Source organism: Cucurbita pepo, chromosome LG03 (genome assembly GCF_002806865.2).
Source record: "Cucurbita pepo subsp. pepo cultivar mu-cu-16 chromosome LG03, ASM280686v2, whole genome shotgun sequence".
NCBI classification, from domain to species: domain Eukaryota; kingdom Viridiplantae; phylum Streptophyta; class Magnoliopsida; order Cucurbitales; family Cucurbitaceae; genus Cucurbita; species Cucurbita pepo.
Window position 1 is genome coordinate 12,053,406 of NC_036640.1, and position 12,699 is coordinate 12,066,104.

General features: G+C 36.0%; 3 protein-coding genes and 1 non-coding gene across 4 annotated transcripts in view; 2 read left to right on the plus strand and 2 right to left on the minus strand.

The window, feature by feature from the left end:
* Positions 1 to 3,710: 3,710 nt before the first annotated feature.
* LOC111791390 (transcription factor WER) lies at positions 3,711 to 4,768 on the plus strand. The gene is made up of 3 exons (XM_023672711.1): positions 3,711 to 4,015; positions 4,096 to 4,225; positions 4,322 to 4,768. Exons 1-3 carry the CDS (start codon positions 3,856 to 3,858, stop codon positions 4,758 to 4,760), a joined length of 729 nt encoding a protein of 242 aa, XP_023528479.1. The 5' UTR covers positions 3,711 to 3,855; the 3' UTR covers positions 4,761 to 4,768.
* Positions 4,769 to 5,186: 418 nt separating this feature from the next.
* On the minus strand, positions 5,187 to 8,262 carry LOC111791558 (probable folate-biopterin transporter 9, chloroplastic). Its single transcript, XM_023672945.1, has 2 exons — positions 7,448 to 8,262; positions 5,187 to 6,757 (listed from the first exon to the last, which is right to left on the minus strand). The coding sequence occupies exons 1-2, from the start codon at positions 7,944 to 7,946 to the stop codon at positions 5,601 to 5,603; spliced, it is 1,656 nt and encodes a 551-aa protein (XP_023528713.1). The 5' UTR covers positions 7,947 to 8,262; the 3' UTR covers positions 5,187 to 5,600.
* A 1,601-nt stretch (positions 8,263 to 9,863) lies between these two features.
* Positions 9,864 to 9,936, plus strand: TRNAK-CUU. Its single transcript has one exon. It is a non-coding gene; the product is annotated as a tRNA-Lys (tRNA).
* A 228-nt stretch (positions 9,937 to 10,164) lies between these two features.
* Positions 10,165 to 12,699, minus strand: part of LOC111791463 (haloacid dehalogenase-like hydrolase domain-containing protein At2g33255) — a 3,301-nt gene continuing 766 nt past the window's right edge. Inside the window, exons 2-5 of the mRNA XM_023672816.1 lie at positions 12,454 to 12,496; positions 11,795 to 11,855; positions 10,619 to 10,753; positions 10,165 to 10,531 (exon numbers count right to left, since the gene is read on the minus strand). Of these exons, the coding sequence (XP_023528584.1) occupies positions 10,367 to 10,531; positions 10,619 to 10,753; positions 11,795 to 11,855; positions 12,454 to 12,496 (404 nt within the window). The 3' untranslated portion in view covers positions 10,165 to 10,366. The remainder of the gene's footprint in view (positions 10,532 to 10,618; positions 10,754 to 11,794; positions 11,856 to 12,453; positions 12,497 to 12,699) is intronic.

The window sequence follows — 12,699 nt, forward strand, 5'->3', positions numbered from 1 at the left end:
GGCTCGGAGTGAATTATGAGATCCCACATGATTGGAAAGGAGAACGGAACATTTTTTACAAGGGTGTGGAAACCTTTTATTAACGGACATATTTTAAAAACCTTGTGAGAAAGCCTGGAAGAGAATGTCCAAAGAGGACAATATATGCTAGTGGTGGATTTGGACTATTGTTACAAATGGTATCAGAGCTAGATACCGGGTGATGTGCTAGCGAGGACGCTGAGTCCTGAAGGAGAGTGGACACTGAATAGTATGTCAACGAAGACGTTGAGAAACAAAACATTCTTTAAAAACTTCGAGCGAGATCTACACGGTTAGAAAATTATTTAAGACAATACATTACTAAAAGAGAATATATTTCATACTCTTTAATTATTACTCCCATTCAAAAAATTCCTTTATATGAACAAAATTTTGACCCATCATTCATGTAACCAATCATTTTCAAAGTAATGTAAATTAAAATAACGAAAAATAAAAAAGATATTAAAGTTAATTTAGAACAAAATATTAGTCGCACTTTAAGTCTTTGAAAATTTCGAAATAGTTGAAATTATTTTTTTTTTTAAATCTTTTTCTTAAAACGACCGACGAAAAGTTGTATAATAGTTGGTGGCTAAAAATTAGAAGACAAAAATGACATAATTACGACTCACTTTGATACCATTCATTACATTATTTAAGGGTATAATTGGAACTCACGCAAATAAAAAAAAATTATTAAATTTTAATTTATTTTATTCGGCTTTAGAGAAACAAAATTAATTTGAATTTATAAAATACATTAAAATTTCAAACTTTTAAATTATTTAAGTATTACTAGATAATTTTTTTTTCATTAAAATGGACATAAATTTTCTTTAAAAAAAAAATATAGATGGGCCTGATATGGGCCATATGTTCATAGAGAAAAGCCCAAACTTTACTTTTGGAGCCCAAAGCTTCATGTTGTCACAATCAGGAATAAAAGCCCAAACTTTGAAATATATTGTTGATTTTTTTTTCACCAAAATAAATAAAATATTTACTATAAAAATTGACGTCACTGTAAAAATTAATTACAAATGCATAATATCACTGTAACTATTCTCTTACTTATCACGTCAAATTACGTAAACTGTGTTGTAAATGACATCAGATTTTTTGTTATTCACTTATTTAGAAAATATATTATAATAATTAGTTATGAAATATATTTTAAATACTCGTAATCAATTAATATTTTATCTTAGGATTTAATTAGCAATATATTATATTTTATTATTTAATTAGTTTATATTTTCCCCTTATTTTTAGGTGGTGGACATTAACGAAGATAGCACTTTCGATCCCACTTCTATTTCTCATTCTTATATCAGAGCGATGAATATAATAACGATGTGTTAAATCAACCTCCGAAATTTTGAAGCTGAATTTAGCTGATTCCGCCGTAAGGAAATTTTGATATTTAAGAACACCAAGATCACTGCTCTGATACCTATGTTAAGAATGAAAAATAGAAGTGGGGTCGAAATTTTTCGACCCCACTTCTATTTTTCATTCTTAACAACTTTTATGTTCGAAAGTTCAAATTTTTTTTTTTTAAATGTCATTTTTTGTTTAATAAAAAATTTTAAAATTACTTTAATATGAATTTACCAAATAGGGTAAATATTTTTTTATATTTAAAATATAAATTATTAATAGTTAAAATAATTTTGGTGGATAGGTACAAGAAATTGTACTTTATTATTAATAAAGTGAACATCCCACATTTGTCATATCATCCATGTTCCTTTTTTTTTTTTTAATAATATTTTTAATTTAATTAAATTAATTAATTAATTAATTTTGTGGTTATTTCCAGAATCCTACTAACCCATGAGGTATTTTAATTAAACAAAGAAAAAGAAAGGAATCTTGTCATCTTTGTGATTATGAATCATATTCCTTTTTGAGTTTAAACAAGTGCAAGAGGCCCCTCATCATTTCTTTTTATACTATTCCTTAGATATCAAACGCCTTCTAGAAGACTCTAATCCGACCCGACATCATCTCCACATCATAATCACTTAAACGGGTGGGTGCACGAGAAAGCTGAGAAGCTAATCGTCAGTCGAACTCTTTATACTTACGACCCTTTGATGTTAGTTGCAATAGTAACCACCCTCACTGTCGTTCATAGTAATTAGTCTTCGTCATCATCATAATAGCTCATTACCCTTTTCGTCATTCTTAGCCGCCCCAACTAGACACTCATAGCTTCGCTTTGTAGACACTTCTCTTTCGTTTTTAAGAAACCCAATAATTGTATGAATCCATTATCTAGATGTTTCAAGACTCAAGTCCGTTGGTAGCAGATATTAAGGAGAGGTTTTCACACCCTTATAACGAAACGAATGCATCGTTCCCCTCTCCAACTGAGGTGGGATCTCACATCTCAACACTTATTAGATCCAAGTTACGTTCTTAAACTGAGTGAGTGGAATCGTTGCTGTAACAGCCCAAACCCATCGCTAACAAATATTGTCCATTTTGACCCGTTACGTATTGCCATCAACCTCACGATTTTAAAACGCGTATACTAGAGAAAGGTTTCCATAACCTTATAAGAAATGGTCTACTTCCCTCTCTAACCGATGCAGGATCTCACAATCCACCCCCTTAGGACCCAACGTCCTCACTGGCACACTACCCATTGTCTAGCTCTAATATCATTTGTAATAACCCAAGTCCACCACTAGCATATATTGTCCGCTTTAGCCCGTTACACATTGCAGTCAGCCTCACGATTCTAAAACACGTTTACTAGGGAGAGGTTTCCACACCCTTACAAGGAATGATTCGTTCCCCTCTCCAACCAATACGTGATCTCACATATTTCGAAGGAGAAGATATTTATGGTTGCCACTGATATGATTACAAGCTCGTAATAAACAAATACATGAACTTAAACATAGCTACGACTAGTCCAATATGATATACATAAATATTTGTTTATGAACTACAACTTTGATCTAAAGTGAAGCAAAGAAATCATTTGGGATCTCATTTTGATTTCATTTTGTAGCTTAAAAAGAAAAAAGAAAAGTTCTTATGAGTGTTTGAGCTGATCAAAACCTAAGATCTGAAGGTGAAGGGGAAAGATATGAGATTTGGATCCATCTGCTATCTGCAAACCCACTATCTATACCCAAACTTGAACCAAAATCCAACACCTGGCCTCTTCCCAATGACGTTTGATAACAATCTTAATAATATAATAAGCTCTCCAATAACCCATTTTGGAATCCAACTAATCTAATCTAACATAATTATAATCATCAAGAACACCCAATGAACACAGATGGTGCCCTCTCATTGCCCCCGGCACTTAAACAACAATGAAATGGCTATCACTTTTCCTTTTTGAGGCCTCACTTTGGCATCAAATTAACAGAACATTTCTATCCTGATTACCCAATGAAACATGTCACCTAATGTCTTGGCAGTGTTTTGGGCAGCTGTTCATTTCTTGGCTGCTTGAATCTCATCATCACCTAGCCCTCTAATGATACCAAAGGAAACTGAAAAGGAATTTACAAAAAAGGTCATATGAAAGTTGAGAATCCTAAAGATCATGCAGCCAGAATATAAAAAGACTTGAAAGTATTTGTTTATAAACAGTAGTTGAGTATGTGGAGGCTGGGAGTGTGTGTGTATTTTGGTCATTTCCATAGTAGAGAAGGATAGAGATGATTCTGAAAATGACCCATGAGAGAGAATGGCAGGTATAAATATGGAGCAAAGATTGAAGCCTAGGATGCCATACAGTGATAACATTCGAAGAAGAACAAGAACAAGAACAAGAACGAGAACAACGGCAGCTGTTTTCTTATGTTTAACTTGAGAGCAATGGTAGGCCATTGGAGTTGGGGTTTGGTGGAAGATGAAGTATGGAGGAAGGGACCTTGGACTGCTGAGGAAGACAGGTTGCTTATGGAATATGTCAGGATATATGGTGAAGGAAGATGGAACTCCGTGGCTCGGCTTACAGGTAACTTTTCGTTCGTTCTTGAAAACGTCATTCTGGGTCTTGATACTCGAAACTGATCTTTTTATGGCGTTTTTACTTAGGATTGAAGAGAAATGGGAAGAGTTGCAGACTGAGATGGGTAAACTATCTAAGGCCGGACTTGAAGAGAGGACAGATAACCCCACATGAAGAGAGCATAATTCTCGAGCTTCATGCTAGATGGGGCAATAGGTACCTTCTGAGTTCAATCTCTCATGTCAGTAAAGATCGTTCGTTTGTGTTCCTTTGAACCAATTCTACTTACTAACTATGAAACGTTTGGCTCAGATGGTCAATGATTGCTCGGAGCTTACCAGGACGAACGGATAACGAAATAAAGAACTACTGGAGGACCCATTTCAAGAAAAAGGAAAAGGACAGTTCTGATGCGAATGGGAAAGCAAAAGCTCGCCTTCTCAGAAGGCAGCAATTTCATCAGCAACAACTGCAACAGCAGCAGCAGCAATACAATCCAATGGACATGAACAAAATCATGGCTCTACTAGAAGAACACGACAAAAACAACATATCAGAAGCTTTGTCTTCCTCTGCTTCAGAGACAGAGAAGAGACAAAACATCACAAATTTCCACTCACAAACAGCTAACAATGAACAGAGTTTACTCTCTGAGCTCAATACCAATGGCTTTGTTCTACCTGAGATGTTGAATGAAGGGCTAGAAGTGGGATGGGCTATGGAGCTTGGTGGGTATCCATGGCAATGGTAGCTTTACTAGATTTTGTTCTTCTTTTGAGTTGGGTTTTTGTCTTACAAGAAGAGGCTTTTTGGGCCAAAGCTTTAAACCATGGCTTTGGAGTTAAATAATGAAATTGAGTTTGAGAGTTCATGATGTTCTTCATCAACGAAGTGTTCTATGTTTGGTTCTACAAATGGATATTCAAGCTTTTGATGCTTGAACAAGAACATAAACCAACATCTTTTCAATAATATAATACACCATCTTTTGTAAATAAAAAAAGACATCCCCATATGAAGATAAGAACAAGTAGTCATTCTTAAAGCCAATGATTTCAAATGTGATCCAAGGGATTTTGAAAATCACCTTTTTTGATATTCTATCCTTCAAAGAGTATTAAACCCTAAAGAATGTAATCTTAATGTGATATCAAGCATGCTCTAATGGATATCAATATTCTCAAGATATTTGGAATTCCCTTCAAAAGTGACTTTGGTGCATATAATAAAGTACTATTCAATTGTATACCAAGATTCAATCCTTAGAAATAATTCTGAATTCTTCTATGAATGAGAGAAATACATACAGATTTTACTCCTTTTAGTTCATTTGCACATCTTCAAGCTGCCACAAATTAAGCTCAAACTTCTCGGTTTTATGCTCTTGGCATTAGGAAGTTGGTCGCATAGATACCCACAAGAACGGATGCGAGTATAATCGATGCGTTGAACGACATCGAAGGGAAGGAGCTTGAGAGTCATCTTGTTCACTGAAGCATCATAATGGTAGCCTTTCTGATGTGTCTGAACATTTAGAGTCAAGATTTGATCCATTTACAAGATAAGCTGCAGTAGAAAGAAACTAGAGTTTTCACCCCTGCATCTCAGATTCCCTCTCGCGTCGATAAACATATACAGAATCACTATACACGACTCGTCCGACCCTTCTATTTCTCCTAGATCTTCTACTAACTATTCTCTTCTTTTCTCTTTCGACGACGGGTGATGTCGTGGGAACAAAATGGATACAGATCAATGGCAATAAAGCTGCAATGAACTGTATCAAAATCCCCACAGGCAAGCTTGAGTAGTTTCCTGATCTTATTCCAATCAAAGAAGCCAACCCGATGCCGAAAAAACCACCAACTATCGAAGACAAGCACACCGCCGAAGCGAAAAATGAAATCAGAGATCCTTCACAACCTTTTGGACTTAAGCTTGCAAAGAGTACTGAAAATGGTAAAAGCTTAAACTGTGCAATGGTTTCGGCCAAACCCGAAAAACAAAGAGCAAACAACTCATTGGAAATGCCCAGCTTTAGATTTATCTGATTCACCAAAACAATGTCGAGGAGAAAGGAAGACGCGTACAAAATCTGCACCATGCCAATTAGCTTCTTCATGGATACTCGTTTCCAATAGCGGTCGTAAAGTACGGTGACCGAAAGAAGAACCAATTGGCTAACCACTCTAGACATGCCAATTATGGAAGGATCAAGATGAAGGCATTGTGTTTGATAGCAAAATATAGAGCCTGTTAGAAGAGGGACCATGGCAATGGAAGCCACAATCCAAGCCAGCGGTCGAAATATACTCGGATCACGAATAGCCGTTACAAGGTCCGACATCTGATTTCTAACATTTTCCATGATTGATTTACCATGAACATCAGGCTCTGGAAGTTGCAGCAAACCAAGGGATTCCTCTCTAGTTGCTGATGAAATTGAAAGTTGGAGAGAAAGTAGAATAGAAAAGAGAAGAAACATCTTTCTAGGTGGTGAACTCAGTAAGTTATATCCACCAAGGAAGTTGCCTAAGACACCACCAACAGCTAAAGCCATGAAAGTATAAGATTGAAGGCCACAAATTTTGTTTGTTTGGCCAAATTCTGCAACAAGTGCATCTTTTGCAACTTCTGTTATGGATGCTCCAAGATTACTTAGAAGAACACATGCCATTAAAGCAGGAAGGGCTTCCCCTGCCACAGGGATCAATGCCAGAAATCCCCAAGATAGGACCTGCAACAGCACTGAGAAGCTTCTCAATTAGGCTTCATCACAATGCACATAAATATACCCAAAACAATGGGTCAAGCATACATCTCCATTGGTACGAGGCCTTTTGGAGAAACCAAAAGCAAAACCACATAGACAATATCATACTATTGTGGAGGTCCGTCATTCCTAACATGGTATCAGAGCCATGCCTTTAACCTATCCATGTCAATAGAATCCTCAAATGTCGAGCAAAGAAGTTATGAGCCTAAAAAGTATAGTCAAAAGTGACTCAAGAGAAGGAGTCGAGCCTGGATTAAGGGGAAGTTGTTCGAGGGCTCATAGGCCTCGTGGGAGGCTCTATAGTGTACTTTGTTCGAGGAGAGGATTGCTGAGGATGGTTGGGAGGGAGTCCCTCGTGATCATGGATTTATAAAGTAAGGAATACATGGGGAAGCCTAAAGCAAAGCCCTAAAGCAAAGCCACGAGAGCTTATGCTTAAAGTGGACAATATCATACCGTTGTGAGGTTCTTCACCCATCTTTACTTTGGAATAAGATTGAGTAATAGTTACATTATTGATTAAACTGAACGCAGAAGGGAATCTAATGCAGGATGAACTGGAAAAGAAAAGAATAAAGAATGAAGAAAAGAACTCCAAACAAGAAATACAGAAATGAAATGAACAAGAACATGGTTGAAATTCAAAGAGAAACCCAACATACCTCCAATTGAAACATAAGGAACTCTACGAGCACCACCAATATACAGAGCATCAGACAGAATTCCATACAAGGGTTTAGCAACCATAGGAAGGTTTCCAGAATTCTGCACCAGTTGCAATATGGAAGGATGAAGATTAAGGTAATGAGCCATGTGAAAGTTAAGAGCCAGCCATGGAAAGCACCTAAACCCCTGCACCCAATACCCAAGCCCACAGAGCAGCAACATTTGATAGCTACCCACAAGAGGAAACTCTCTTTTTCTGCCATTCCCTTCTCTTTTCTTCGCCTCTCTATACAAAACATGACCTGGGTTGCTCTCCACAAGCGTGTTGATGAAAATGCCTGTGGGTTTTGATGGGTTTTCGAAGATATTGGGGTTTCGATGGTGCAAACAGAGAATGTGCTTGGGAAAATAGAGCGGTGGCCTTCGTGGGGATCTGGGAAACGTGGGTTTCAGAGAGGGAAACGGAAAATCAGGGGCAATTAATGAACAAATCATGGCTGGGGGAGATTGAAATTGGAGAAAAATTAATGGGTCGCTAATGATCTGTTCTTAAAACGGGATTTTGGAAGAGGCAGAGGAAGAGACAAAGGGAAGGATCTAGAAAGGTGAAGAGAAGGGTTTGGGGGAATCAAGAAATTTATGGTGTTTACAATGGGAAGGAATGGAAGGAGAAAGAAGAAGAAGAGTGGAGCGCAGAGGTTTCCGGCTGAAGCCATGCTTCGTAGAGTGGCACCTGGAAGCCTTGAGGACTCCATTTTTGTCCTCCTTTCCGCTCCAAATTTCCAAGGGTCCACTCACCACGCGCCGCAATTTCCAATGCCTTCTATGTTGCTAAAACCATTCTCACCAAAATAAATATTGAACTAAATTATAAATTGTTTTTTTTTTTTTTAATTGTGTAACTTATTTTTTAAAATATAATTATTTTTTTTAAATACCTTTATTAGCATGAGAATTGAAACTGAGAGATCACAGGTTGGTTAGAGAGAAAAACGAAACATTGTTGTAAAAGTGTCTCCTTGAAACCGGTGATATGTAATGAGCTAAAATGGACAATATCGAATAGTAGTGGACTTGAGCTATTACAAGAAAAAATAAATAAAAAGAATATTGTAGGGTCTAAATTGTTCGGTTATAAAAATATATATATTTATTATTTATTTTAGAGTAAAAATTATAATAACCACAAATTTTTACGAATATAAATGGGATATTTAAAAATATAAAGAATAAAAATAAAAGAAAATTAAAAATAAAAATAAAAAATTGAGAAGGCTCGTGAGTGACCGGAATAGTGTAGAGCAAAGGCGAAGATGGGGGCCCATTGAGGATCCGGTTTGGCCGTCCGTTTTCGAGAAATTGAGTGAAAGGGACCTTTTAGTCTTTTCATACAGTTCAAAATGGTCCACGCGCGCGAGTGTCAGTCACCTACGCTTCCCAATTAACCACAGCCTCAACTCGCTGAACTCAGCGCGTGGGCATTTGACTAATGACGTGGCTGTTTATAATCATATTTACTTTTTGACAATAATTGTCGGGTTAATCCCCACCGTTTATTTTGTCAACGAAATTATTAAAAATAAAATAAAATGCATTTACCCCAAATATTTAAAATTAACTATTTGTTAAGTTGTAACATCAAGTTTCAATTCTTTTAAATTTTAAAAAATGTTAAATAAATAAGTAAATAATGAGAATTTTTAGCATTAAAGTAGACCCATTTTTAAAAAATATTTAAGTACAATAATTATATTTATGAAATTTGGTGTATATTGGTGAAGCCATTAAACAAGATGCAAAAGAAGGGATATAATTTAATTGGGTCCATATTGTTGGCTTAAAGAAGTAATATTAGGACTTGTTTTAGAGAAGGGCCAAATTTAATTGAGCATAATGTGATGGTTTGGCGAATAATTTGGTAATTAGTGATTAATGTAGGTGAAGGGACATCCACACGTGCTTATACAACTATACCAATTAATAGTAGGGTTTAATGCACGTAAAAGCAACTTAAAAACGGATGGGAAGTCTTGTGGCACGTGGCGACTAAATATCAAGTAGGTAAAAGTATAATCACGGTTCGATTTTAATTTTGTAAACGTGTGTATGTTTAACTCTTTAACTTGGAAATAATAATAATGAAGTAAACGTCTTTTTATTTGTATATGTTCAATAAAGTAAATGTCTCATGAAACTAATTGAGATGTGTATGATATAAACCTCGAACATTCACGAATATTTTTAAAATAATTATGAAGTCTAATATTGATAGAGAGCATATACTCATAGGATTATAATTTGAANTATGCATGGATTAAGTTTTTTCGTAGTATTCTTTCAACCTCAGCTATAATGGAAATTGTTATAAGTTTTTATAGACTTAAAGAAAAATTCGTTAAAATTTAAACAAAAGCCCGTCTAGCTCAGTTGGTAGAGCGCAAGGCTCTTAACCTTGTGGTCGTGGGTTCGAGCCCCACGGTGGGCGTTTTTAATTAATTTTTATTTTTCTAGAAAAACCTTCATAATTTTGGTTAAATAGTTGTTTTAATTAATGATATATTATTGTTTGAATTTTACATTTCAATCAATTATGAGTTGAGGGTGAAAAAATGATTTCTTATTTCCTTCATGTTTTCTACAGCCCCTGAAATGCATCTAAAATTTCTTGGACAAAGAGAGAAAAACAATGGAAGAGCATCATAAAGAGAGGAGAGGCTGCTAAAATTGCTTGATATGATGATCGATCTTCATAACATGTTTCCAACTCACCATTAAATGTTTAAATTACAAGAAGAACCAACATCTCTGGTTTTCAGTCCCAAACAAATTCCCATCTCAAATGACTCAACTTTCAAGTTAAATCATTCATAATCACTCGGACAAACTTGGAACTTATTTTGCCTTTTTATTCAAACTCATGGGGCCAACTCAAAATTTGCATTCAAAAGATGAAGAACTTCACCCAGCGTTGATACTTTAAAATCTGGCTCCAGATCCATGTTGGCGTAATGCTCCGAGTTGTATCGTCCTGTTTCGTCTAGCAAACATGTGAACGCTCCTGCCTGCTTCCCACATCCAACCTGAATTATAAGAAACGAAGACGTATGAACGAATGGACTAGAAAAGAGTAAATCCGTTGAAAGCCAAACAGAAAACGATACACTCACGTCATCTCGGAGGCTATCGCCGATCATAATTACTTCATTAGGCAGGACATCCCAAGAAGAGCAGATATGAAGTAGGGGAGCGGGATTTGGTTTATAATAACCAAATTCCCTGCTTAATGCTGGATGAAAAGTCCACTGCAGCAATAGTAAGAAAAAGTTACAACCAAAGATAAAATTTTCATTTGCTCATAGGAAGCAGTTTCATCAAGAAATGAAGTGAGGATACGCAGAAAATATATATCGACGTACTCCTATCTGCATATTTTGGAACAAAAGGATGTGCTAGTACAAGTTTACAACAAGAGGTATCTAAAAAAGTAGTTTGATCCCACAAAAAAGAAGAGATTCTTCCTAATCAAAGAAGATCATTTTGTTCTATCGTTCCATGAAGCCCAAAGAAAAACACCAGCAAAATTCAACCATAGAATTTAGCTTGCTTCTTGAACAGATACCCCTATGAGCAAGAAAATACAGAGAGACAGAGAAGATAAATAGAAGGGGAATTTTTCACATTAGGTGAACTAGAGTACTGAAAAGCCCAGATGTCAGAAGAAGCTAGAAAGACCTCAATTTCTAAGACCATAGGCCCGTAGTGATTTACCGAGAGGCTGCTAGTAACCCAAGACGTGAAATGCAGCCAGTTTATACAAATAATGTTAAAGGGTGAAACATCTACGGAGGGGCCTTCTTAGAGACTGAAATTTCCTATGTACTAATGCCCCAAGAAGGTAACAACGAGTGTTGGAGCTAATGGGATGCGATAAGGCAACCCTTAATTATGGAATGATTAAGACAGCGCAGTTCATATTAGGATGCCTGAACAAGACAGATGAAATCAAGCGCCTACTGGTTGAATGAGGATGAAAGCCTTATTAGAGTATCGTAAGCTCTAAGAAAATGCACTATTGTGGTTGTGATAAGGAGAAATCTCATGTTTTTAGTTTCTCATTCTATTGCAATGGAAGACTACATTGGGGAACGAATTAAAAGCTCAAAATTTACTCCAATTCCAAACATAATAAGAAAGAATCCAGCTGCAAGTCCGAAAATTAAAAACATAACAGATGGCTGTAAATTGTAACTATAATTAGCAGAGAGCCTTATAAGGAAAATCAAATTTAGCTGTAAATTGTAATTAAAATTTGCAGAGAGTGCTGTAAGAAAAATCGAACTTACACCAAAACGCTGATGAAAAATATCGACAGCTTCCTTTATATTGCGAGTAATTAATCCCCTCCTGAAATGTAACATATTGACATTATAAATACAAAAAAGGGAAACAGAAAGTAAAGATATTACCACATCATATGCACAACAACGTATCTATTGCGCAAGTGCACAATTTTTCTGTTTATCATCTTTAATTCTTTTGTAAACATCAAATAAATTGAACAACGGAGTAGACACAAATTGATCAATTAGTTTGGTTCAAACCCATATGCAGTAAATTCAGAAATTTCGCTTTAACATCTATTTTCTAATAAATTCACAGGACACCCGAGATATTCTAATGAGACTATACTAGATAAATTTACAAGAATCACATTATGTTGAAACTTTATCTTCCTTCTCCTCCTCTTCCACTTGTTTCTTTGTTTCTTTCTTTCCAGATAAATTAAAAGGCACCACCATGTGTGTTTTGTGTGGGTTGGGGGAGGGGTATGATTCAACCAACTTTTAATTATGTCACAGGAACATAGCTGCAGATGATTCACGAGAAAACAGTAGCTCAACTACAGTCAAGGAAAGAGCTGGCAGACATGCTGGTTACAAAATGCAAGCCACCATAAGTTACAGTGAAGGAAGAAGACGAAGAAGACGAAGAAACTGTTTACCTTATATTCTTGGAATCGAGAAAGGTACAAAGCTCCGCAGCACCTGCACGTATAATCATCAAGAATTTGGTTGAGATAGCCAAAGACCTAACTTTTCACAATAAAAGTAACATGGAATCTCAAGAGTAAACTCCCCCATCTATTTAAGCAGTTGAAACAAGGGTGTTAGCGATCAGAAACTTGTAAATAAAAACAATCAAATCAACACAAGGTAACCGAAAGCAGATGATAAATTGGGGGGGGGGG

Excerpts from the sequence above, each read along its gene's own strand:
- LOC111791390 (XM_023672711.1), top strand. The coding sequence starts at position 3,856 with ATGTTTAACTTGAGAGCAATGGTAGGCCATTGGAGTTGGGGTTTGGTG. Across the intron at positions 4,016-4,095 it reads CTCCGTGGCTCGGCTTACAG|GATTGAAGAGAAATGGGAAG; the intron begins GTAACTTTTCGT and ends GTTTTTACTTAG. Across the intron at positions 4,226-4,321 it reads CATGCTAGATGGGGCAATAG|ATGGTCAATGATTGCTCGGA; the intron begins GTACCTTCTGAG and ends CGTTTGGCTCAG.
- LOC111791558 (XM_023672945.1), bottom strand. The coding sequence starts at position 7,946 with ATGATTTGTTCATTAATTGCCCCTGATTTTCCGTTTCCCTCTCTGAAA. Across the intron at positions 6,758-7,447 it reads TCCTTATGTTTCAATTGGAG|TGCTGTTGCAGGTCCTATCT; the intron begins GTATGTTGGGTT and ends GAAGCTTCTCAG.